At 41.8% G+C, this 25,816-nt stretch overlaps 1 protein-coding gene across 1 annotated transcript in view; it reads right to left on the bottom strand.

Moving 5' to 3' along the window:
• The window catches only part of SPATA16 (spermatogenesis associated 16), a 99,884-nt gene extending 74,381 nt beyond the window's left edge, over positions 1–25,503 (bottom strand). Inside the window, 5 exon segments of the mRNA XM_054205274.1 lie at positions 7,231–7,899; positions 24,987–25,066; positions 25,069–25,132; positions 25,134–25,227; positions 25,313–25,503. Coding sequence (XP_054061249.1) covers positions 7,231–7,899; positions 24,987–25,066; positions 25,069–25,132; positions 25,134–25,227; positions 25,313–25,503 — 1,098 coding nt within the window.
• Between the last annotated feature and the right edge of the window lie 313 nt (positions 25,504–25,816).

Here is a 25,816-nt window from a genome sequence, read left to right as displayed (position 1 = left end):
TTTATTAAGCGCTATGTGAAAGGTTCGCTCTGTTTTGATGGACAGGATTATTAGGGAAAAGCAATACTTTGCTGAAGCCTTATTTTCATGCCACTTCTGGATTTGACGTTAAAGTTAGCCGTGAGGCCGGCTCTCCCCTCTCTCCCCACCTCAGGATGGTGTGGATTTGGTAAACTCCACCAAGAACCCTCTCAGCAGTATTGTCAGCATTAGAAACACAGCACACATCCATGCCTCAGGAATAAACAGAAATAGAGCTCTTCCCTAAAGTAACCTAACCAGAATTCATTCCCCCCTACTTTTTATTGTTTGGTTCACCTCTGTAAAGCTTTTCAGCATTTATATTCATTTTACACTGTCAAAAGCTGAACAGGAGTAAGATAACAAATGGTTCTGGTAGCAGCTGTCACCACCTACTGTCTGTGTATGCCTGTGTGAATCTCTAAATGGAAATAAAGTACTTTAATAACACATTTTCTCTAAACTGTCCTCACGGATAAAGTTACTCTCAAATCAGTCCATGAACGCTTTCCAATTCGGTGCCCACTTCAGGCTGCATCTCTGCCTCTCCTCTGCAGAGCCTAGGTAGGTATGCAGCAGTATGATTTAAAGACGTTTCAGACAGAAAATACTTTAACAGCACACCTTCTGTGGCTGCCGCTTGCCTGCATTAGCTGCTTTTGGCGTTTGAACCTTCTCCTGACTTGCCTAATATTCTTGCTATAAATTAAGCTGCTTGTCCACTGTGTTTTTTGCGCTGCCTTGGCTCTAGCCAGGAAGCACCCAGAGCCACAAATTAAGCATGAATTGCTCTGCCCTCCCTGTTCCTGTGCGATACCTTCCAGGAGCAGATGGCACCTGGGAGGATAAATACCTCCAATTTCTTAGGGCCCTGAACATAAAAGAAACTCTGCTTCGAAATGGGCTCTAAGGCGCTGCTTTGCATCAAGAGAGGTGAGGTAGCATCATACACTTGGGTTTGTCTGTTGTTGGGTATCACAATGCCTACGATACGTGCGGGGAGCTGGGGGGCTCCGGCACCTAAAGATTTTTGGGATGCCCAGCTTTCATAGAAACCCTTTATGAATCCTGCCCTGAGCCATGCCTGATGTTGACTGTTGAGCAGAAGGCTGAGCCCATGTCTTTCAAGATGGTCTAGTGCCTCCTCCAAGGCTGTCCCAAGTCTTGTCCCAAGTCTTTTTTCTTTTTTCCTCTTTTTATTTTTTTCCTGCGTTACCTACTGAGGAATCTACTCCATGGACCTTATCTCCGTTTATCAGTGATTGTAAAACATGTGGTTTGCATGTGTTTAGGTCAACGAGGCTTTTGATTGTAAGTGACAAGTGGTGGGCGATAATTATTTTTAATCAAATATACTGCTTAACATTTACAAAGTATGGAGAAAATATTTGGTGCTTCTGAGCACCTGTCACCTCCAGGTAAATAATTTAATAGCATGTGAGGAGCCAATTAGAGTTAATTAGAAATTGACTGATCTGCTTTGGCACCAAAATGATTGGAAAATATGGCCTGTCCTTTCTGGAACAGGGATTTTGCTCTCGTACACATACATGAGTGAGGAAATATATTGTTTTATGGTCTATATATGTACTATTCCTTTGAGGAAAAAAGTATTTGATAAGCCAGGCATGTAACAGCAGTCCAGGCAAGAAGAACAGGGGCATGAATCCTTACAGACAAGTAGCCGTGCAGTTCCTCAGCTTTATTTCATGGTGATGGGCATGCTGGAAATGTCTAGAAGATTAACAGATTCAAATTCAGTGATCAAAAAATGGGAGCATGTCCAAATGGATCATTATAACAGATTCCCATCCTATCCCACAAGCCAAATTTGAGCCATCTGTAAGCTTCACATTCCTGGTCTAAAATCTTCTGCAGCCATAAAAGACAATAAGTATCAGTAGAAAAAGAAAAAAATCAATTTCTTGACTTTGCAGCCTAAAAATATAGTGATGGGACTACAGGGAGAGAAAAACTGCTGATTATCAGGGCTTTTTTTTTCTCTCCTTTTTTTTTTTTTTCTTTTTTAGGCAAGTTAAATGAGTAGGCCGTATTTAGGAAACTACTTTGTTGTTAGAGGTGAAAAGAATATTTCTAGAGAGTAAAGTCAGCATCTCGGGCTCGCTCAGGCTTTGGGGGATCAGTGACTGCCCTCTTTGATGTTCTCTGTCCAAGACCTACTGTACTCCCAGGAAGTTTCTAGAAGACCGGCGCTGATGATAAGGTTAGGTAATTTATGAGTCTAATGTTTTAGCTCCAGAAATTTGCTGCTAAAAATAAATATTTAGCATTTCACATGCTCTCCCTTGAGGACTTTCATGGTGTTAAACTGTATGCAGTCCTTGCACAGCTCTTCTTGGTGAGAGGGGACAGGGAAAACTCGATAATAAAGTCCCGCTCTCTACCCCTTGCATTCCCCTGGACGACCAGGAATTACAGTCTCCGTGTTCCATAAAGCAAGGGGATATACAGCGATGGCTTCTTGGACCTCAAGACGCTTGCAAAAAGAGACAGTGTTGGGAGAGGAAGGGTGGGCAGAAACATGGCCGTGCCCTAGTCTTTCTGCAGCAGCTAGCACTGATCCAACGGTCACAATAAAGGAGGGCATCCAAATACCCTTCTCCTGCCGTGTTCCCAGGGCTGCCCTTGCAGCAATGCCTCTCAGAAAGTTGCCCGTGCTTTTCTACCGTGCTCTACCAGTGGATAGACTACTTAAGATGAACCTCTTTTCACGTAGGTATTTATATAGGAAATACTCATTTTTTGCTTCTCATGTTATGAAGCTGATGGAAGGCTTGGTTGAACCATGTTGCCCAACTCTGTATTGATATGCAGTTTTGTCCACGAGGCGCTAATGCCACAGCCGCTTTCAAAATATTAGGTTTTTGCGGATGTCGTTGCCTGGAAGAGGGAGCGTGGTCTCGACAAAGCCTTCTCTGCAAGCCGTGAATCACAAGGCAATGAGCCGCAGGAAAGGTTAATCTAAAAACTGAAGGTGCGCAAAAAAGATGGCACTAATGTTTGTCTCCCTGCCATAGGAACGGTGCCCACAATAGCCATCTGTGGAAAATGGAGATATTCCAGCTTGTGGAAGGCACCACAACAGCACTCTGGTGAATTAATCACACGCTGTTTGAGGCCTTCACCTCACACGCGGGATGCATTTCGGGTCTCTGAGATATTCTACACCGAAAGCTGTGTGCCGAGATACCATGGACTTCTTTCTGTGCACAGCAGTCATGAACCTTTCTCATTTATTTTTTAATCATAGGGGAGGATTATTTTCAGAACAACAGGGTCTGAAATTTAAATTTGTGCAGGTTTTAAACAGGATGATGTTTCTGAAGTCTTTTACGCTCTCTGATATTAGGAGATTAGTTTGAGACAAGGTCTTTTGATCCTCATAAAGGTTTAATGTTATTTTGTAGCTAAGCTGTTAATAATTGGCTAGAGATTTTGTAGATATACTTATATGGTTTCCACTGAGGTTTTAAGCTAAAGGATGATTTCTCATACCCTCCATATCCCAGCCCAGATGTTCAAGTCTTATTTTGTTACGTTCTAGCAGATGGATGCCAAAAATTTAGGGAAATTTACAGTGTTTCTCAATGTAGTATATATAATATAGCGTATTTTTGAGCTAGAATGTAGAAGAGTGAAGACTATTGCCCCAATTTCTTCAGCTGTTTTCCTCTCTAGCAACGGAAAGTACTTAATTCTTAAGCTCTAATGGTGAGAGTTCTCCAAGGGAGCATTATTTTTTTTCTCTCCCAGGCCAACTATAATGCAGCTGACTAACATTAAGTCCCTCCTGATTAATTTAATGGTAGCTAAATAGTGCAGAAATAGTGAGAAGCCACCGATTCTTCTCGTGATAACACTGCCTTCCCGATGTCTGCGGTAATCAGCAGCATGCCATCCAACATATAAAAGTCTTTAAATTAAACAAGCATTTCAGTTTTCCTTTCTGACTAATAACTTCCTTTTTTGAAATCTCAAATCCAGTGCTAGACATTCAGAACTGCCTATTATTTGCGTATCTGAAAAACAACATGGTCTAAAGAATGATAATACCACGTGAATATATAGATGGGTCTAGAAAAGACATTTTGGCTTAGAGAGGAGCCAGGAAATGTTTGGTATTTGCAATGTGTCAGGTAGCAGTAACTTTAGTGATACTATTGAAAACTAACTCTATGCACAGGGTTTTCTGGATCACGGTCTCTAACTCAAAATGTTGTAATGTCAGACTAAAGGCTTAATTTCCTTCAGTCTGAAAAATGTCTGTAAACATTTTGCACCAGACACCATAACTTTGAATTTTCTGACCTTTGAGCTTCTTGCAAATCGCACATCTCTTCACCCATGCAGAGGAGTCTTTATTTCTTCAAAAAGCAACGGGGGGAACAACCACAGTTCCGATCTCAGCAGCTTGGGTTCTCTGGTTTTCCCTGCATCGTCTCCAGTTTGCCTATATCTGAACAAATAGACAAATTGGAGACGATGCAGAGAAAAGCAACAAAAATGATACAGAGGTTCAGAAAACATGACCTGAGAGGAAATACGACGATGATTGAATTTATTTAATTCAGAGAAAATTGAAGAGAGATATGCCAAGAGGTTGCAAGTACAGAGAGAATAAGGTGGGTAACTGCTCTTCATGTCAAGTAAGGATCCAAAAAACATTATGGGCTATTTTGCACCATGGAAGATTGGGAAAAACTTTCTATCAGCTTGCTGATATAGATGAGAAGTCTGTCTCGCTGGAGATTTTTAGAAGCAGAGTGCAGAAGTGTCTGTCAAGGATATTCTGGTTTTTGCTTTCGAGGAGAGCTGGATCGAGAGAGTGCCGAGAAGCCCCAGCCCTACAACTCCGTGATTTCCCAATCAGTCTGTCCACAATTCCAGGAAAGAATTCTTTAATCTCTACTTATTCTTTCACTAGGATGTCTACGAGCTAGCCTTTCCCTTGCCTCTTAGGAGGAAATAAGTACTCCTTTCTTCTCAAGTGACAAATGTTTTTGTCCCCATCACAGTTCGTCTCTAAAAGTAGGGAAAAAAATAAGCCTAAAAAGGATGGCACTTTCTAATTGTACTCGCTCGTTGCTATAATATTTATTGTTTTAAAATAAAATGCCTTCAGTATCATAGGAAAAAAAATATAGGAAGAGGATATTTGCTTGTCAACTGCAAACCTCTGAGGTTTTACAAATGCTTTTGAATGAAGTTTGGCAGCAGCGCACCGAAACAAGTGTAGTTGGACCCTTCTCCCTTTTTCAGGATGTCAAGTGCCCAGCTGAAGTGATTGGGGTCAGAGTGGAGACAAGACATTAGGGAGAGTCCAGAGAGTCCAGCTTGAAGTCCTCTATTCTGATCACCAACCATATTCCTGTGAAGTGACAAGTGCATCACTTTTTATTTGTTTTATTTTATTTTATTTGAGAAGCAGACACTGGCCTTTAAAATCCTTACGGCTATGAAGAGTTTTTTTTTTTTTTGCATCATGTATCACGGAAGAAGTCAAGGCCTCATCTGCACTGTAAATGTTAGCAGGCGGGTTAATTGTGAGGATACAGGGCATCTTTTAAGGTTTATAAGACAGCTATGCTCTTGGAGATACTGTTTTATCTGTTACCGTAGCCCTAATGCTACCTCTTTGAAAGCAGCCTTTGGCCGTGGAGTGCTACTATTTGACAGGTTTAACATTACTAAAAATTGAGATGCTGATGCCATTATTAAATTTCATTCTGCACACAAGCAAACAGTTTATCATAGTCTGTTCCCAGCAATTGTAATCCAATTTTTGTTATCTTACGTTCTTTAAAAAAGAGAGAGAGAGAGAGAAAGATACTGTACATCAATCTGATAAAAATATTTAAATAACTGGTGCTTTTTTGTGATTATGTCGGTTTTACAGCAGCATTATGGAAACACGACAGGGTAACTAAAATCTGATTACGTCTAAGTCCTTGCCCATTATGTGATTATTATGAACCATGACTTCTACTGGCACATTATGAATTACATGGTCATAATACAAGGGATTTCCAATATAATTAACCGAGATTAGCAGCACTAGAGAAATCTGGGAATAATGATACAACTTTGAACAATCAGTTTTACTGTAAATGCTGCTAGCTCTGGCTTCCAGGAACCGAGAGGCTGGTGGACGTAACCGTGACCTACCTGCTGGGGTTTCCTACACCTCCTTTCTCTTCCCTGCCCCCGTGGAATTAATTGCAACCTTGCCAGAGTGTTAGGAACTCCCTCTTTTACTCTTTTCTTCTCACATTATACTGATAAAACTCGAGGCTGGCCAAGGTTTTCAAAAACGTCAAAGGTCTTTAGATACCTCCTTTGTGGGGGGCTCAGTCTGAAACTGGAAAGGGCTCTGGGTTTGAAAACACAGAAATATTACTGAAGAGCATATCCGTTGAAGACAGCTCAATTTTGAGCACTTAAAGGCAGAGAGTCATGAAAATCACAGATTAGTTTCAAAGATCATAGCCAAGGTCATATTATTTCTTTAGTATCTCAGGCAGGCAAAAAGTCTTTCTTTCCACAAAAAAACCCCAGGTCTCAGCTGCTGAAGAGAAAGTGTCCAGAGGGGGTTGGTCACTACTGGACCTTTCCTTTCTCATGTAAAAAAAAAAAAAAAAAAAAAAAGGGATTTCTACACAAATCTGGTGGCCATCTTCTGGCTTCAGAGTCCAAAAGGGAAACAGAGCGCATGATGGAACTGCCGTAGGGGGGAAAAAAAAGAGACTAAATGGACCTGCTGTTTAAAGAAAGGATTAAACATTTCACCCAGTAGTGCATGGACAGCTGGGGTAGGGTGGGAACTCCACGGATTATTGAGATGTTATTTGTCCCTGATAGAGCTGCGATTAAAAAGAGGAGCATTTTTTTTTTTTTTCACTCTATGGAACTTAAATTTCTTCCATATGTAAATACTGTTGAAGACCTGGAGAAAAATACAAGATCACCTGAGATTTTTCTGCTTCAGTCCAGTGCCTCCCTCCTTCTAGGAATTATTTATAGCTCTTAATTTTCAGATTTCACGTGAAATGGCCTCTGAGGATTTTTATTAAACCATACGCATCCCAGGCTTGTGCTCTTTGCTCACTTAGATATTATTACACCCAGTCGGTACAATGACAGCCTTTCATTTACTTTGCTACGGTGATCGTACTTCTTTAACCCCCCTACCTCCAGTGCTGCTGAGAACTGCTCCGCTGCCGCCTCGTAGTTCTTCTGCCTGTAGCACGTGCTGGCTTCCCACAGCGTCCTCTGAAGCTCTTTGTCAACCCAGGGCAAAGCGCTGCCATCGGCTGCTCTCAGGGCAGCTGCTTTTTTAGACCGACGGAGCGCTGAATGTTTGCTTGTGGACAGCACAGGCCCAGCAAACTCGAAGGGAATGTCCTCCTCATCCGTGTAGACCAACTCCGTTTCTATGTCCATTAGGCTTTTCAGAGGAATATGCGCCGGAGGTGTCGGGATTAGCTGATTGTCAGTCTCTATTAGCTGATTGTCAGTCTCTAACGTTGTTTCTTCTTTTTCCACAACTAGTTTTTCATTGTTTTCTGATTTCCGCTTACGGCTTTTTCTGTTTACGTCATTACTTTGTTTTCCCTTTTTTTCCTCCTTGTTCTCTGCCATTTTTATTCTCTTCATTTTATTTTTTGCTGCTCCATCCCCAAGGTGTTTTTTGACCTCTTGCCTGGCTTCTGGAATACCATTCAACTTGCTTGCTGCTACCTTTGTCTTTTTCCTATTATGCATTTGCCGAGAGGTTCCATTCTTGCCATCCATGCTCGTGAGATCTTTTTGGAATTTCACGTTGCTCTCTGGTGCCACGACTTGAGCAAAGAAAGAGTCCTAGGAGAAAATGTAGAAAAGTTAAGAATACTCAAATGTTGCAAAGCCAAAAAAAGCACGTGCAAGCTTTCTCCACCAGGCGTGTTATAGGCACCATTATGAGAGAAAGCTCTTCAATAGTCAGTACACAGAATATCAGACTGGCTGTGATTACTTGCCTGTGTAAAAGTTTAAGGCACCTTAAATATTTTTGATAGCTCTTGGTAACGGATGTTTGTTCATGTGAAGTAATGCCAGTTTGTTATATCTGCACCAAGAAGGGAAAAATCTGGCTCTTAATCAAAAGAAAAACAACCCAAGCCCTGTGACTGATTGACTCGCATTGTGTGCTGTTACGGGGTGCAAAAAAATCACCGTGGCCTGATTTTTGAGAGGTGGTAAGTACAGTGAGTGAGGTCAGAGAGGGGTGTTCAAAAATCAGGCCGAGTGGATGTTTCCCCGAGGGGCACAAGCTCCAAGTGGGGTCCTAGCTCCAGCTGCATTTGAGCAAAATTCAGATACAGATTTGGGTCTCAAAGCCATTGTCTATTGAACCATCTGTCAATGACATGAGTTAACCCTCCCCTGGTAGTTAACAGCCTAATTCTCAGTTCAGGGAGCCGCTAGTGGATCCAAACTGGTACAAGAAGGCGCAGAATCAAGTTCATAAGCCTCCTCTCAATACCAGTTCCTGTACAACAGCAACGGTGACTTGAGCTGCATTGTCAACCGATAATTGTGCTCAGATTCAATGGAAATGTTGATTATTTTTTTTTCATCTGCCCCTGCTGACTTCACAGTGAAAAGGTGGAAGGCACAGGTAATTTTCTTCTCAGGTTTTCCGTCAATTATGAAAAGTTTAATTGTAAATAGCTGTAATGATGACTGTCTTTCAGAATGGCTTGTTAAGCATAAACACTCAGCCTTAAACCTCGCGCTATTGTTTAACAGACCTCCACACGTTTAGTGCCAGTATAACGTACGCAACTTACAGGTACAGATTGTACAGAGGAAAGATACATAATAAATGCATTTCTGTTTGGCCAGAAACGGATTTCAAACAATAAGCAGCTTGTTGAGTTTTAGTGAGGGCTCTACGGTGCGCACTGCTGCGCTGGTAAAAGCTGCTGGAATGCGTCCTGGGTGCTGTGGTACCATGAACGTTTACTGTTTAGCGCAATGGGCATCAGGCAACGGGCAGGAGTTCATAGAAAGGGATCAAGGGAAGAGGTGACGGCATTTTAGGCCATATGAGAAGCTGATATGGAATGTTAATGTAAATAGGTTTTCAGATCTTTGTCAGGTTCCCCCCCGCCTCCCCTGGCTAAGCCAGATTGCAGCCAGGGCTGTCACCAGCCCTGACGCAGGGAACCTGTTGATTTTTGACATTTGCTCGCAACCTCCTCGCTGAAAACTTTACTGTAGCAGAACTGCCTGTGGAGAAACTTATTCCTCCTTCCATGACTGCAGGAGAAGGAGCGAGAGGTGAGGGGATAATTGTGTGATTTAAAGTAATTTCAGCAGACTTTTTTCAGCAATGTGCTGAGCAATCACAACTCCTACTGAGTTCAATGAGGATGGAAAACCACTGGCCCTTCCCAGATAGTGCTCCGCACTTGTCAGAATAGAGCTCAGAGGAATCATATTTATAGCAAGCTATTTTGAATGGCAGCAGTAAAGCAGCTGGAAAAGGCTAATGTACTTGCATCTGGCAGCAATTTTACCTGTTTATAAGACATTCAATCCCTTTTTAAAACAAACCATAGCATAGTCTAAAGATTGGAAGCCGCGTTTTTCAGTGCTGGCTTCAGCACTAGGTAATTTAGGAAATTACGATTTATCTTCGCTCTGCAGCAGAGCAGAGATGCTCCAGCCAGCCCCAGCTGAGGGGATGAGCCTGATCATCCCGGTGCCGTGTCATGCCAACATAATGGTCACATGTGGGACCTGTGATGGACCTCCACATGGTTCCGCAGTTAACGGCTATCTGAGATTCTGGAGGGGGGGAACACAGGGGTCTCACAGCCTTGTGGGTGGTCTGTTCACTGAAGGTCCTGTAGAACTCCAGAAAACAAGATTTAAGTGCCTACATCAGATACAAGTTTGCAGGAATCTTCCTCTGAGCAGCCATATAATACCGAGGAGCCCTCAATGAAAATCGATGGACTCTTCTCCTCACCAGAAAACTCACAAAGGCAAAGCCCTGTATCTGATGGGGGGTTGATATCAGCCTGAATGGGAAATTGGCTGGACCAAACTGTTTGCTATGAGACTGTCTTAAGAAATATAAAATAATTTGCCATGGAATAAAAAGAAAGCAGAGCATAAACTGTGAAATACGGACCAATAATTCTTTAATCACTTACAGACATTTTTCTGGTGGACCAGCACCTGAAATGATCTTTGCTGTATCAAGTGGATTTATACTGCTCCTATTGTATTTTTAGGTATTCAAGCTGATTAACATGACTTTGGGTTGTGCAATGGAAGCACGTTATAACTCAGGCAGGCTCACTTTAATCACTGCCTCAATAAAAAAACACTTCTAGGGAAGAGCTTTTAGAAAATCACTATCTTTGTCAGTTAAGTGTTTTCCTGAGACTTTGGTTAAAATGACTGTTTTTTATTTTGGAAGCGTTTACTGTAAAATGCTTCTAATGAATCACTATGCAGGGGAATATAGATAGACAATTTAGCGCTATAGTCAGAAGGAAACTACTCTAAATTTGTGAGCTCTCAGGAATGATCTTCCTGATTAGTCATAAGCAAGTTCAGCTTTCTGCATATTTGAGGGTTAAGCTTTGCCAAGAGACCTCTGCCCGTGGCACTGCCAGCCACTACAGCGAAGTATTTTGTTGGATCTGTTGGTAAGGAAACCACATCTTTCCACATGGAGAGGGTTACATGAAAAAAATATAAATGCAAAGAAACATAAGATCATTTATCTTTTAAAATCTTCCAGTTTTTGTCTGTTGATTTCCCAAGGTAATCCTTCTTGGGGAGAGTGGCCTGCCTACTGGATAACGTAACCTTCCTTATGTGCATGATCTTATGAACCCTATTACTTACGCTTTTGTTCTGTATCTAGTTTGATTCTGCTTTCAACACCTTCCCCTATTATCTCACATCAGATTAGAGAAGAACCTGCTGATAAATCCCACTGGCACTTCAGCTGGCACCTAGTTGTTAAATTCCTTGCCAGTTCTTTGATGAGCCCTTTTTTCTTCAGAATCTAAACTTTGATTTCAACCAAGAAAGCTTCTGCCCTTACGGTTGTGAAGTAAAACCTTTCTAAACACCAAAGACTGCAGTGCTATCCCCCCGCATCTGCATATAGCAAGGCAGAACCACTGGGCTACATTCAACACCGATTTAAGTGGAGGGACAGGAGAGAGAAATTTCTTCTAGTAGTTCTCAGAGGGGATTAAGCTGCCTTGAAACTGAACCATCACATCATCATTACACGCTCTTTGAGACATGAATTCTGTGGGGCTGCGCTTCAGGGAAAGGTCTGTCTCCCAATTTCGGTCAAAATCTGTCAGCAGACAGCACAAGTCGCCGTTTCTGAGGATCACAGCTGCCTTTTATGGCAGAGGCTGTGGAGAAAGAAGCAAAACCGAGGAGCGGTTCCTCAGGGCTGGCCTGCTGGATCGTAGGCTTTCACGGTTTGGAGGTCTAGGGGGACAGTACGGCAGCTAGGAAGCAGAAAGGGGACTTGGTGATCATTTTTCTTACTCTGAGCCAGGTCCCTTACACTGACCATGCGACGGCGGTCCAAGTGGACCCATGCTCTGATAACGTATGTGCCCCACGAACGCCTTGCTAAAACTCAGAGACAAATTAGGCATCAGATTTGGAGAGAGAAATAATTCTGTCCCTCCCCACCCCCATCAGAACTGGCAGAGATTTCTGTTGTCGCTGTTTTGTTTTATTTCCACTTCCTCTGCAGCATAAGGTACAAGCTGCCTCGTTCAGGATGCTCTGGCTGTACCTCATCTGCTGTCCCAGAAGCTCTAGTCATTAGTGGTCCATCTGTATTTTGTGCTCTCTGCTGTGAATGTTCAACGCTGCACGGTTTCTCGAGGATAACATCACAACATTTTTCAGCCAGAGCATGACTGTATCTGCAACACGCACGCATTTTGTGCAAAGATACCCCATCTGTCTTTCAGTGAGCTCACTTGGGTACCAGCAGCCGCATCGTTGTGTTAGCCTGGTACCCCACCACGGCTAATTCACCCTGCTAGAAGATACATATAATGACAACGGCCGTATTGGTATACTACTCAGGCAGTGATGGGACTTTTCCAGAAAGTTATAGGAACCGAACTCTTTCATCTATAATAGTCTTTTTCTCCCAGAAGGCCATTTGAAATCACAGGGCAGTCATCTGTTACAGTTCATTTCAGTGCAAATGTTGGAACAGGCGAAACTGCATCCAAAACTATGGAGCAAGTCTAAGAAAATTATACCACTGGTACTTGTACAAGTGTTATCCCACTCCTTCAATGTCCTCTAGTACAGACAGAGAAATATAGTACTATAAAAAACACATCCAAAGCCCCACAACAGACAGGTCATTAGCTGCCCTCCTCTATAATAATTTCACTTATATTGAATTCCAGATATCCTGATCCATCTCTAAGGTGAAGATGCTCCAGTTTTATCACTTAAAAATGAAGCAAGATTTATCTGTATTAGATTTACAGACGGACTTTCTGAATGAGCATGTGCACCGACGACAGCTATGCTGAGATCTGAACTGGAGATTTTTCCAGTCCATCTTTCAGCGGGATGACTTTTTAAGCACTTCCTTTACTGCTGAATACCACAAAGGCTCAGACAATCTATTGATGACGAAGGTCAGCACCTTCTTAGCAGCCCATAAAGTGAGTCTCTCACAATCAGGATTCAGACTTTTTAAGATTCTAGCCATTTCTTTAGGCAATGAAGCAACCTAGTTCTTTTATCTTGCTATTTTTATTGTTTGAAAGCCTGAGTCACATCTGATCTTTTTTATTTTTAGTTTCCTTTTGGGGGGAAAGAAAAAAAAAAAACACCTTAATGTATCTTTTTTTGTTCAGTACTCTTATTTCTTTGTGATAGACATAAGTAATGGCTCATTCAGTGCAAAATCAGAACTCCTTACATTTTTCTTGCTGTGATAAGGGCACACTTGCCATTATTACAGCTGCATTGTCCACATTGCTGCAGTAAAGGTTTTGTCAGCACTTCCACTCTAAATACTGTTTTCACTCATCGTATTTCACCTGTTTATAAAAAATAATAATAATAATAAATTGGGCTCTGGGCTGAAATTTGGCAAGGGTAATCGTGGGTTTTTTCATAGTAGTTTGCAGGGTTTTAACCATATTATCCTAATTGCTCTTTGAAGCTGAAACTCACATATTAATTGTTTATGTGGTGCTGAGTACAACAAAGCACTAATCTCCTTGGGCTATAGACATAAGAGAAATATTAAGCTGTATTATAATTACGGTTCACAGCTATCAGATAGCTAGTTCACTAGACACTCTTATGCAAAGAAGTAAGCTTAGGCTTACCGTTGTTCAAAGTACCACAAATCCAATTCCTTCTGTTACTCACAATAGCTTATGGAACTTAACTAAAGTTGAAGGTAAATATGACAGAAACAGAATGTAAGAAACAAATCCTGGTTAAAATCCGTAACGTGCCTTTAAGGATAATGTGCGAAAAGAAATAGGAAGTACAATTAAAATAACCAAGAGAAGTTTTTCACAAGGCACGTTAATAATGTGGTTGTCGTTGCCTTCTGGAGCAGTCCTTAAATGCGGAAAGGAAAGGGTGGCGTGAAGATCACTGTCACGTGTCCAGGAATCCAAGCGCCTTCTGTGAAATAGTTGGGCATTGATTGGGGAAAAAAAGGAAAAGAGATAAATCCCTATTCCCAGCAGCTTTGGATAGTCTTGGATAGTAATGGGATCTGCTTCCTCCCTTTCCTGAATCTTTTCCCTTCTTCACTCTATGTTTTGTCTGTCCTATCTTTCATGCCGGCCTTTCTTGCGGTAAGGCTATAGACAGCCACGGGCCTGTAGAGCGAGCTTGAGTGATTTAAGAGGCTGCTTCTCCCGGCTGGTCAATACTACCCTTCTCTTCTACTGCTGCAGCTCCTAGTGCATTTCTGTGCAAATCAAACCGGTTTAGGGCAAACAGATTCACAGGAGTACCTGGAATCTGAGCTAATCCGTTCGATTAGGCACTGAAGCAGGCTGGAAATACACACCGTGAGCCAGGAGTACCCAGTATGGCAGCCACGGGAGAGGAGAGAAAGAGAGGGCCATAGGCAGAACGGGAGAATTTCTGCTCTGTCTGTCTTCTCCAGCGAAAGCCCATCATATGTATTTCTTTGGTTTGCTGGTTTAGCCGAGACTACGTGCTTTGGCACATGGCTGCCAAGCTATAACCAGCATTAAGGCAATTTTTTTAAGCTTTGAGGCAGCGTCTTAAAGGATTATAGTAGTCACTGAATTGGGCGAGCCAATCTCACAAGGCAGCTAAAACAAAGCTCTTAATATTTTCCGTTTCTTTGGGGCTTCTCCCCCTCCATGTATTCTTTAAAGTACTGTTTTAAAACTTTATATTATTGCGTATCGCAGCAAAAGTTAACTGCCAACAATTTAACACAAAATTAGGGGCCTCAATTAACTGTTTATTGCTGTAGAGACGCACAAGGATCCTATTGACAAGTTATTTCAATAAAATTAGAGCTGTAAAAGGACAGTAGGCTAAAAAATACAATTATAAATCAAAACCAAGAAGGAACCAGAATTGCCCCCAGCAGCATATCTCAGGACAGCGAGGCAAAGCAAATACAGAAAGGAAGCATCGGTGATTAGAACCTGGAAGAAGGAAAAGGAAGATTCACTACATGGCAAGGGCTCGGGATACGTGGTTGGTAACTAGTGCGACTAAGGAAAAATGAAGAGAGAGAAACTGAGGATGTTTTCTATGTATGTTTTTTTTAGGCAGGGTGTAACTGTCTTCCTTGCACTCCCTCCTAGTGAAATGCTTCCTCTAAAAGTGTGGGAGAAAAATACTGAGAGACAAAAGAGACAGCAGGGAAAGCATTTCAGCTCTGCGTAATGATGTCATCCTATTAGCACAAAGCCCTGCATTGTCAATTAGGAAAAAAAGGTCAACGCTGTGTCTGACGGGGATGTGAAGCCTGGCCAGCCTTCCTTGATTGGATTCAGCAGCTCAGCACTGCGGGAGCAGAGCAGTTCATTTTCATAGCTAAAGGGCCACCGAGAGGAAAGAGGGAGAGAAAACAGAAATTTTGAAATGGCAAAGGTTTCTACAGTAGGCTCCCGAAAAGTGGACTTGTGAGAACAAGCAATTCTTCTGTGCGAGGAACAAGGATGTATGTGTGTGCCTAAGGTATAACAGACCAGTGAGCTTAGGGTAATCCCTAAATGAAAAGGAATGCAAAGATTGGTCCTACAACTGAGACGTTGTGCTGAAAAAGCTTGAGATTTTATTTATTTATTTATTTATTTATTTTTATTGTACTGCAATATTTCCTAATTCTGTTGGGAAGACAAGAAAGCAATTTTTGAAGAGATTACAAAGCAAACGTCCAAGTGTCCTACTTGCTCTCACTCTGGAGGAGATGAAGAACTATTGATTTTCTGAAAAGATTGCTTTGAAATGATGGGAGCTGAGTACTTCTAAAGGATGAGTGCAGAGGGGCAAAGTTTGGTTTAGGAGGGCTGCCGCAGACTGTGCTGTGGGCTTGATTAGATCTGCCAACGTGCTATTAAGAGGTCTGCATCTCCAAACTGCTCTGGGCAGCCGGGCTTCCAGGATGAGGCAGGAATTCAATGAGAGCTCAGAGTACAAAGAGAGCTCTCTTTCACTTTACAAAATAATCACATTCCTATGGGACCAGGCCCTAGGAAAGCCCAAACCTAAAGGAGACGTTTGCAGACCTATAACGACTTCCATTAGCTATTGTGCGGTACACAAAACATATCAGCCATCAGATCCGCAGCAAAGAAGGTGCCTGACACCTCGCCCTGGCACTGAGATCAAAACACACAGCAAGAGAGCTGTGGATACAGATCCCTTTCTTGCTGTAGCTATACCAGACAGACAGGTTACTGTGATCAAACCCAACCCTAGCTCCTGGTCAGCATCCCAGGATGGGTGTCCCTTTATTGTCACCTCAGTTCTGCTCATTAGCTCACGTTCATTGAAAAGAAATATATTGGATGATATCTACATCTTAGCTGTTGGTGTTTCTGTTCACCAAATGCAAAACTCCACCACTACCTCTTGTGATGTTTTATACGGTAAAACGTTAGCTGCAGCACCCAGGCTCCTTACGAGGACCACCCCACTTGAACAACTTTGGTAGCGATCCTGCCTTTCGCTGGCACTAACTATGTAAGTAGAATGCAGCTGGGGTGTACAGAAACTTGGCAAATCAGTGCTGGAACTTCACAGGTCATCAGTTTTATTGGACATTTAGTAAATAATCTAGTATCTTTGTGTGCCTAATTCTTTGCTCTAGTACTAACACAAGAAAGCTCCCCAAATCAAAGTCAACCGAAAGGAGCAACAGGGAGAAAAGGAAGGCATGAGAATGGGAAAAAGAAGAAAAGGAAGTCACCAAGTAGGGAGAAACTAAGAAAAGGTTTAAAAAGGTCATAATCTCAAGATGCAAAGTGAATTTTAGTGGTTTGAGGGCCTGGATTCCTTCTGAATGTCCTTCCATATTGCTCTGCTTCCTCGTAGGAGGAATCTCCCTAGATAGATGTCATTAACTGGAATTCCTTTTTCTCGTCTTTTGTTGTTGTGGCTTTTATTTCTTTGGTACTGCTGTTCTTTATGATGGTTGTATCTGATTTCCAAGGTAAGAGCAATAAATGAAAGAAAAGGTGTAAAACCAGTACACAATGCAGGGTGAGGGAACAAGGACCCATCAGCGGGTGCTGGCAAGTCCCTCCGGCTCTTCTCGTAATAAGGATGCTCTTGCAGCAGGGGTGCATGGAGACCACAGCCTAAATGAGAAATGGGAAATCTTAAAGACCTAATCCAGATCTTCCACTGGTATAAATCAACACTGATCTGTCCCAAAGATTTTAGCAAGTCTGGATAGATGGAAGCTGATGAACCTTTTGGCTACAAATGCGTTCCTATGATCAGAAATTCATCTTTGTAAAGAAGACAATGCAAACAATATACCTCAGAAAAAACCTCTAAGTTCTCTTTTGCCAATTTAGCTACTGAATTTCTATAACCCCAGCAGTACAATTTGCCTTGAAGCTTCTGCTCAAGTCACCCTTAAAGGCGGTATTGAAATTCCTCTGCTTGGGTTATGGAGGCTAATAAAGAGTCGGTAACTGGTGGGAGGGCACTGAAGCATTCATGCATATGAAATCATATGCACATCTATAACCTGAGATTTGCCTGATGCCATGAAAAGAAACGCAGAAGTCCTGGTGCTTAATTGTCTCAAACTTTCAGAGCGGTTTCTAGATTCAAGTATCCCTGCAGGGAGTGATAGTTATACAGGATGCTTACCAAAAAACCCCAAACCAAACAAGGTGGAGAGGTTTGTTTCCAAACCAACAAGGCTTTTTATTTACCTTCAACAAGCTGTCTTAACGATTACTGTTCACTGAAGGTAAGGGCTAACCTGGAACCTAGAGCTGGCTTTATTGAGTGGATTATTGGTAGTGAAAACTGTAGGGTGCACAGGAGCAAAAAGAGGGAGAAACTTCTCTGGTGGCAGTAATACCTGTTGAAACAGCCAAAGCATCATTATCAGGCACTAATCTGGCTTGGAGTCTGCTTGATTAAAAATAAGAGACAATAATTTTCTTATGGCTCCATAATTCAATTGAATAACTTGGTTTGTTATCTAATACTACTTTGTCATACAGAATGATCTGTATGTTGAAAGCCCTGTTCAGGCATAAACTAATTAATTTTCATGGCAGGACCAGTCCTGTGAAGTGCTGTGCTTCTACAATGTTAGAGAAATTGAGGAAGCACAATAACTCACAGGGTGAGGCTGAATTTCCCATTAGATATGTAATTAAATATTATGAGTCCCACTGGAACGCAGCGATGTTAAGCAGAGATATTAAATGAGTTAGCCATAGCTGCGCGTTGGTCCCCTCGGCTCCCGATTCAGAGCACAATGGTGGCAGATATCATTGACCCATCCGCTAGACTCCTTCATGCCACTGCAGCTGCCTTACACTAATGGTATACCTCCAAGGGATTTCATCTTTGATACAGTATTTCTGCAGTAATGCTAGACAGGATGAGGCAAAATTCAGGGGTCAGAATACATGATAAAGCATTTAGACAGTTTATCTCTCCACCTCCTTACTTCACTAGCTGCTTTAGCAAATGCTCAAGTTATGCTCATTCCATTTCTCACAGTGTGAAATAATGAATTTTAAATATTCCTAGTCAAAAAAAAAAAAAAAAAAAAGAAAAAGAAAAGCCTGGGAGGAAGGGAAAAGAGAAAGGCGGAAAGATAAAAAACTTATGTGACACCAGGTGATGGACATGTGAGTAGTTTGAGAATTATATTAATTAAAAAGATATTTTAATACTTTCCAAAGTCATCATTACAAACCTAGAAAATTTCGAGTTAGGGTTTCTGGAAGGTTTTTTTTAACCCATGTATTACAGCTATGCATTTCACCCTTAATTGCTTTGTAATTTGACGTGCAAGGATTTAATAGTGGCAGCTGAAGCAAATGCAGTAGCAACTGAGAGCTAAAGCATGCACAGATGAGAGCTCCTGATGGGCAGAGCTTCAATTCAGCAACTTTGTACAGGTAATGGAGCTGTAACATAAAAGTTAGCAGGAAAGAAAAGGTTGGGGAAAAGGACCGGCTGAAATAGCTCAGATTAACATTCAAGGCAGTTCTGTGACAGCTTTGAGTTTCTTAGTATGGCTTCTCATTTTAATTTTTTCTTTTACCTCGGTGTCTTCCTTTTTCAGTGAAGAGATTGCCTTTTGTGCATTTATTTTAATCTCCGTGAATGTTTATTATCTCTGTTGCATTATTTTTGTCAATATGAATTTTGACCTTGAAGTACTACGAGAACGGTAGGGAAATTTTTCTTCCTTCCCTCGATGAATAGAAAGGTACGTGGCACAAGTTCTATAGGTACGAATTTCCCATTCAGGATGTGCGAGCCAACCTGGTCTTTGATGTGCTTTTATGCAGCAACACAAATTTGTAAGAGCAGTGACAGCCAAGGGAAATCCAGTGGCGGTTGTGAGCCACTGAAAAAAACAACAAAAAAAATCTGATCTGGCAGTTGATTCTAACACGGTTTTGTTCATTTTATTAAATGTGTGGTTGGTTCCTGCCTTTATTTCCTATAAACTACACCGGGACTGCAGCCAGTGCTGTCACAGACTAATGCTGATTCTGTAGCCCATGCTTTTGTAACCTTTAAGTTATACTACTCTAATGTTTTATTTTATGACCTTCCTGAGAAAATTCTGCAAAGCTCCAATGGACGCAAGATATCGCAACCTGAATATTAACTCGTAATAAGGCGACCGCACATGTTACATCAGTTGAAAGAGAACTATATCGGTTCCTTTTGTCCAGTTGATTTTGCCTGGAGAAAGTTGAAGTGTTTGGTATGGCTACACCTGGGATGCAAACCTCATGTTACGAACTTTGCCATTAGTAGAGATCTTTCAAGGTGTTCTCGTAGCTCTGAAATTTAGATTTAAAGATGAGCAGGGGTTTGCAATTGCTTTTGTGCCCTGAGTACAGGTCACTTTTGGCCAGTAACCGAATCTGTTGAATTGACAGGCTATCGTACATTTGGATCTGGGGGGTGAATGATGGTGCTTTGCTCCTTTGTAACATCTGTTACTCTAAATCTGGGGAACTGTTTTTCTGAAGGTCTTACAAGGTGGCTATGAAAGACTGAGGGATGTGACATATTCACGTTGGTTTTAAGTTACGCGTCAAGCTTGTTTCAACATTATTTAAAATTATTTTTACCTAACATCAACGTGTTCATGAAAGAACTAACAAGAATCAAAGTGTCAGTTACCCTCTACGGGCTTGAGGGTTAGGAACCGGGGTGAGGATGGTGGCAAATCCCTTTGGGATGACCAAAACCTGGGTTTAGCCAGAGCCCAGCACTTTGCTGCTGCAATTCATTCCTGTCACCCTCTGCGTGTCACGAAAAGGGAAGCATAAAGGTGGGTATTGGAATTGCACCTTCCTCCAAACGTTCCTGCAACAGACGAAACATTTTGAGGTGGCAGCCCACGAGTTCATCAGCTCCTGCCCAGGGGCATAAAATGTCTTTTTAAATTCCAGTAGCACAAAGATGCTCTCGCACACCTGTAAATCTAACTGTGAAGTATCTTTCCTCCTGTTTGGTGCTGTATTTTCTTCTTGACTGTTACTGTCTAATGCTGACCAACCCTGGACTGTTCATTTTAAAAAAAACCTAAACCCACAAACCAGCACTTGCTGCTGTCAGAGTGACTCCGGTTTGCAGAAGACAGTAAATTCCACGTTTTTCATTTGTGAGGCTAAGTAAAGCCATTAAAGCTTTAACTCTCAGCTATTCCCAGCAAGGCATCACTTCAGAGGATGCTGGAATTAAGCTAATAAATAACTAAGGGGGGGGCGGGAAAAACACACCAGAAAGCTAAAGGCAAGGACTTTGAGCAGGGCCTGCTTTGCATCCCGGCTTCTGTGAATTCTTGCTGCAGCTGCTCTTGCAGCTGCATTATTTTCAACATCAATCTGAGTGATGCTATGTAATAGCCTCGTTAACAGAGGGACTAAAGAGCTAACAGAATCCTAAAATCTTCCGACTTTCTATAAAATTTACATTCCGAAATACCATATTTAAGCTATTTTTCAATGTTTGAATTTAAATGGGCACAATTAGAGTTGATTTTTATTTTGTTTTTCAACTGGTAGTTATTACATTGAGCAAGTATTCCTCGCGGTCACGGTCCTGCAAACACACACATGCAGCATCTTAATTTTATAGGAGTGAGTAGTCTCGCAGAGTCGCATAACATTAGACATGCAAAGAAGCAGCTACAGAGCTGGGGCTTCCTTTTATAATGAAGAAACGTGGAATGCAGCACAACATTTTACATTGAATTGTCTGCATATTCTTTCAAAACAGCAATGCTACGCGGAGTTTTCTCATTGTTGGCCTTACTCGCCATCTCAATCAGCTGGTAAAAGCCCTGATGACTTTGTCAGAGCAAAGATAAACCAATGCAAAACACTTTAAAGGACTCCCTTTTACATGTGTCCGGAGATTGCCCAGAAAAGTTTGTCCATGGTCACATTTGGATACTATTACCACGGTATTTCATCTATATTTCCTAAATAGTTTTTCAAGCTTACGTATGGATAGCCTGGTGATACCACTAATTCGCGCAGATATACCTAATGACCATTTAAGGATTAGGCACTATAAAGGGAATGTATATAGTAAAATACTTACTGTATTGATTCTAACGTAATGCGTTGGGTATTATAATTCCTGAAAACAGGGTAAGTGCAGAATGAGCAGTATGGCCACCCTGAAATACAGCACACCTCCTCTTATTCAGCAGGCTGCTTACAACTCGGCTTCAAGAAAGTATGCAATTAGATGACAATCTCAATGGTTTTTTTTAAATAATTTCTCTAGCTCTCCTGGCTGGAGGAAAAAGCTTGGAAATATAACTCAAGTATCATGTAAAGGCTCAGGAAATAAAAGGAAAGAAATCAAAGAATGTATTTGTTAAAAAAAACCCCACACCATTTTTATCTAGATAGATGTTCCTGCTTGCCTGCCTGAGGATATTTAGTGTTTAAGGTTAACAATACTGAATGGCAGAGGGATGTTTTTATTGGTTACGTACTGTACTAAGAGCAACTTTTTTTTTTTTTTTTTTTACATTCTAATTATACTTTACATACATCCTTCTGGTAAGTGTGGGCAATCATGTGATTTCTGTGCCTTATGGAGCTAATAAGACTTCACTTCTTTTCAGTGCCGCATGGATCAACTTGCTAATATTTGTGAAACACAAAGGAATTAGAATGATGAACGTCCTATAAATAAATAAATGTATCTCCATTATTAGCCAGGAAAGCTCTGTTTCGTTTCAAGAAGTGATTAGTGAAAACGCTTTACCATGTATTTTATCAGCAAACAAGATGACATTAAGTGGCAATATGTTAAAATTAGTTGCCTTCCATTCTTTCAACTTTACTGGAAAAAAGTAACATTTTCTTTTCAGATTGTATTTCCCCAAGTATAAAACAGATGCATTTGGATAAATAGATTTGGAACGTATTATTAAATTAAATGAAGAAAAGGGAACATAATGAAATAAAATCCAAGTATCTGAAAAAAAAGAATTCTTTTCACAGGCCTGGAGTGGAAATCTAATGTTCCTTCTCTACTTTATCCTAGTATGAGGATGACAGGTATTCTATCATCTTCCAAAGTACCATCTGAGATGCCACTTCCGATCTGAACAAGAACGGGTTTCCATTCATGGAGAACCAATTCAAAATCCAGTTAAATGGATTAAATCTATTTCTACATTGAGCACATTGTTTGTGCTTCGTACATTTATTACTATTATTGCAATAAAATTAAATGGTGCCATCTGAGATCAGGTTCCTATTATACTTCTACATACTCATTGTAAAAGATGTTTTTCAACAGAACAAGTGGAGGAAAGAAGTATTCTTTGGGGCAAAATGGGGTACAGAAATGAGGCACAGAGAAATGAATCCCACTCAGAGGCGTATAGGAGACCCATGACGGATCAGCTTCTCGCTTTTAGGGTTCCGGCGGTTGCCTTCCCGAAGTCCCATTTAAAAATGGTACTGAGCCAGCTCAGCACCCTTGTACTCGCCTCAGGGGCTGTGGAGGAACATCCCCATTGGGGAAATGAAGGCCTGGCTCAGCCCAAGCCCCGGAGCTTGCTGGAGCACACGAGTACGAGCACACCAGGGGACTGCATGGCTGTCCCTAATGCAGTCGGTCCCAAGTGCTTTAACAGCATGTCCCAGCTTAGTCATTCCAGTTTAGCTCGTCCTCACCTCCTTGTCAATGCTTTTTGCCCAAGGTTTTGAAAACGGAAGAAACGGAACCTGCTGGAAGGTGTCGTACCTGTATATAATGGGAAATCTATATCCCCACAGCCTGACTTCTGCCACTTGCGCCTCTGGCCATTGAGTTTCTTCCCACCTTGGACCACTGGAGGAGGTATATTCATTCTTATCAGGACCTGAGCTCCACTGATGTACATGATAAAAAAAAAAATGTTCTAAAATAGGTTTAGAAAAGGGTTTTAAGTAAGGTCCTTATTAATTTGTCAAGAGACTAAATTGCTGAACACATTTAAATCAGAGCAACTTGTTAACCTTACTTTCTAAAGAAATTCTGCAAATGCATTTAAAAAATGCAGTAAAATATGGAGTCTCTGCTTCTAACCCAAATAAAAAACCCCTGTAACTGCAGGCCACGAAACAGAGCTGCTGGAGGAAGGCACATCAGAGTTATCGTCACAACTTGGAACGCTGCAAAGGTTCAACAAGCATTTGAGAACAGAGTAGAAAATGGCATAAACCTCAGAGGCATCAGTCCCGTCCCAGTGCCAAGCTATCCTTAGGTGCCAAGGACTAAAGAATCCCATGAACAGAGGGAGACAAGCAAATAAGAAACACAAAACAAAATCAGCACAATTAAGCAAGTAACTAAGATACAAAATCTCAAAGCAGAACAAATGTGCCATATTGCTAAAAAATGTTGTTTTGCAGATACATGAATAAATTTACTTTCAAGCCAGGCTTTTTTTTTTTTTTTTCCAGTAGCTTCAGCCCTATTGCTTCCTCTGCACATTGGCTTCCCCAGGTGCAGCTTAGAAACGGCCTCTAAATTTTCCTACTTTAGCTATGCAGTTGAGGTGAAACCAAGAGGAGAGAATCATTGCATCCTGTCCACACTTTCTAATCTGCTGGCTCAAAAGTGCAGAGCAGAACAAAACAAATGTAGGGAAAAGCGCAGCAGGGCTAAAGCAGCAAAAGGGGGAATGAAATAAAACAGAAAAGCCCGGGAATTCAGTAAGAGGGGAGAAGCAAGGAAGATCTCAGGAGGGAATAGAGAAATAAGGGAAGACAATAGGAGTGTGAAACATGGTTGGGTGATGAGCAGAACTAATGAAACTGAGTTTCCTGGGTCTTTGTGGCTGGGCTCTCTGGTGTCTAACAGCATGCAAGCACTGAGCAAAGATTTCCCCGTGGTTGGAGTATTCACAGTGTCTCTCCCTCGTGTGAATTTTCCTAGTGTCTGTTTAGGGGGTTGTTCATGAGGCAGTAATTTGGAGATAGGATCCAGGGACATCCACGTAAACAATAATTAAACTGTTTGTCTCAAAAAAAAAAAAAAAAATTAATGCTGTAGTTAGAATGAAATGGGACTTGAGGAAAGGTGCAAAATGGAAACAAAAGTGAAATAAAAAAGGAGAAGACCCTTCTCCACCTAAATCTTCAAGGATGTTTTGTTTTTTAAATTTAAATGACTAATGGGAGAGGAAAAAAACCTCTGGATGGAGAGCGACTGGAGAGCGGTTGAGACAAGTGCCTAAAAAGCTCCATATTTCCACATGAGCTCCCCGAATGGAGATGGCTGAGATGTAAAGAGGTTGATTTTAGGTGACAGAAAGAAACAAGGCATTTCGGGTAGGTGGGAGGTGATTGGAAGAAACCCATTGTGGTCTCTGGAAAGTGCTGAGGCTAGACCATAAATTTGGGTGAGGTGAAAAAAATGAAAAGCTCCTCCCTCATCAGTCCCCACCCCATTAAACACGAAGGTAATAGAGGAGGAGATGTGGGTTTCCTCTGTGATGGCCAGGAGCCCTCCGTTCCCTCACAGGACTATCCCCACTGCGAGCACCAAAGCTACAGCCAGCTCAGGAAAAGCAAGATATTAATACCCTGTTATTCCTCAAAGGGAAACCTTCCGGATGTGATAACCCAGGCTCCACCTAGACCCCTTCTGAGCATAACATAGAGACTGGCAGCTTTCTCACTTACCGGCTAGGCTTCCGTCTGCTGTTGGCAGCTGCGGTGCCAGGCGGAATGTTTCGAGGTTTGAAAGACAACATTCCAGGTGTCCTTGGAGACCCCACCACCTGGTGTCCCACACCTCCCCACATCCTAACTGCCTGCTGTCCCCAGCAAACCCTGCATCTTCACCACTCCATGTCCCCCCATATCCCTGGTGTTCCCCACACCCTTACCACCCAATGTCTGTGTCTCCCTCACCTTGTGCCCCCTGCACCATCACCTGGTGTCCCCTACATCCCTGGCACTCCACATATTGCCACCACCCACTGCCCCCCACGCCCCCATGTGCCCACCAACTGTCATCCCCAGCCACCACGCTGCCTGCCACCATTCCTCCACCTGCATCGTGAGACGCCAGGCTTGGCCATGACTCAGTGGCTAAAAACAAAGGTGGCAAACCTGTGTTGTAAATGAGTCCTCCCAGGCTAAGTAGGAAGTCCATCCCACCCAACTTGCATTTAGTTATGATGAGTGATGGCTCCATTCGGGGCAATAAATTTGAAGTTCATTATAAACTTGGTTGAGGTTACTACTCAGCTTCCTACTTGGCAATCAGGATCTGATCAATTTTTTAAAACATTTTAACAATGTGCATCTTCATATAACAGAAATTTAAAACAAAAAAAGAAGTAAGAATTACAGAAGGTGAAGTAATCAGCAGGCTTATTATAGACACTGTCAGGCTGCTCAAGTCCCCTGATTTAAGTTAAAAAAAGAAAAAAAAAAGTATTAGTGCAGATGGATTGCTCATAAGATGTATTCAAAGTTGCTAGTCCAAACAGCATAATTTTTAAGGC

The sequence above is a fragment of the Rissa tridactyla genome, chromosome 6 (genome assembly GCF_028500815.1).
Source record: "Rissa tridactyla isolate bRisTri1 chromosome 6, bRisTri1.patW.cur.20221130, whole genome shotgun sequence".
Classification (NCBI taxonomy): Eukaryota; Metazoa; Chordata; class Aves; order Charadriiformes; family Laridae; genus Rissa; species Rissa tridactyla.
Note: the sequence above shows the minus strand (reverse complement) of the source record. Positions and strands in the feature narration are given on the sequence as shown.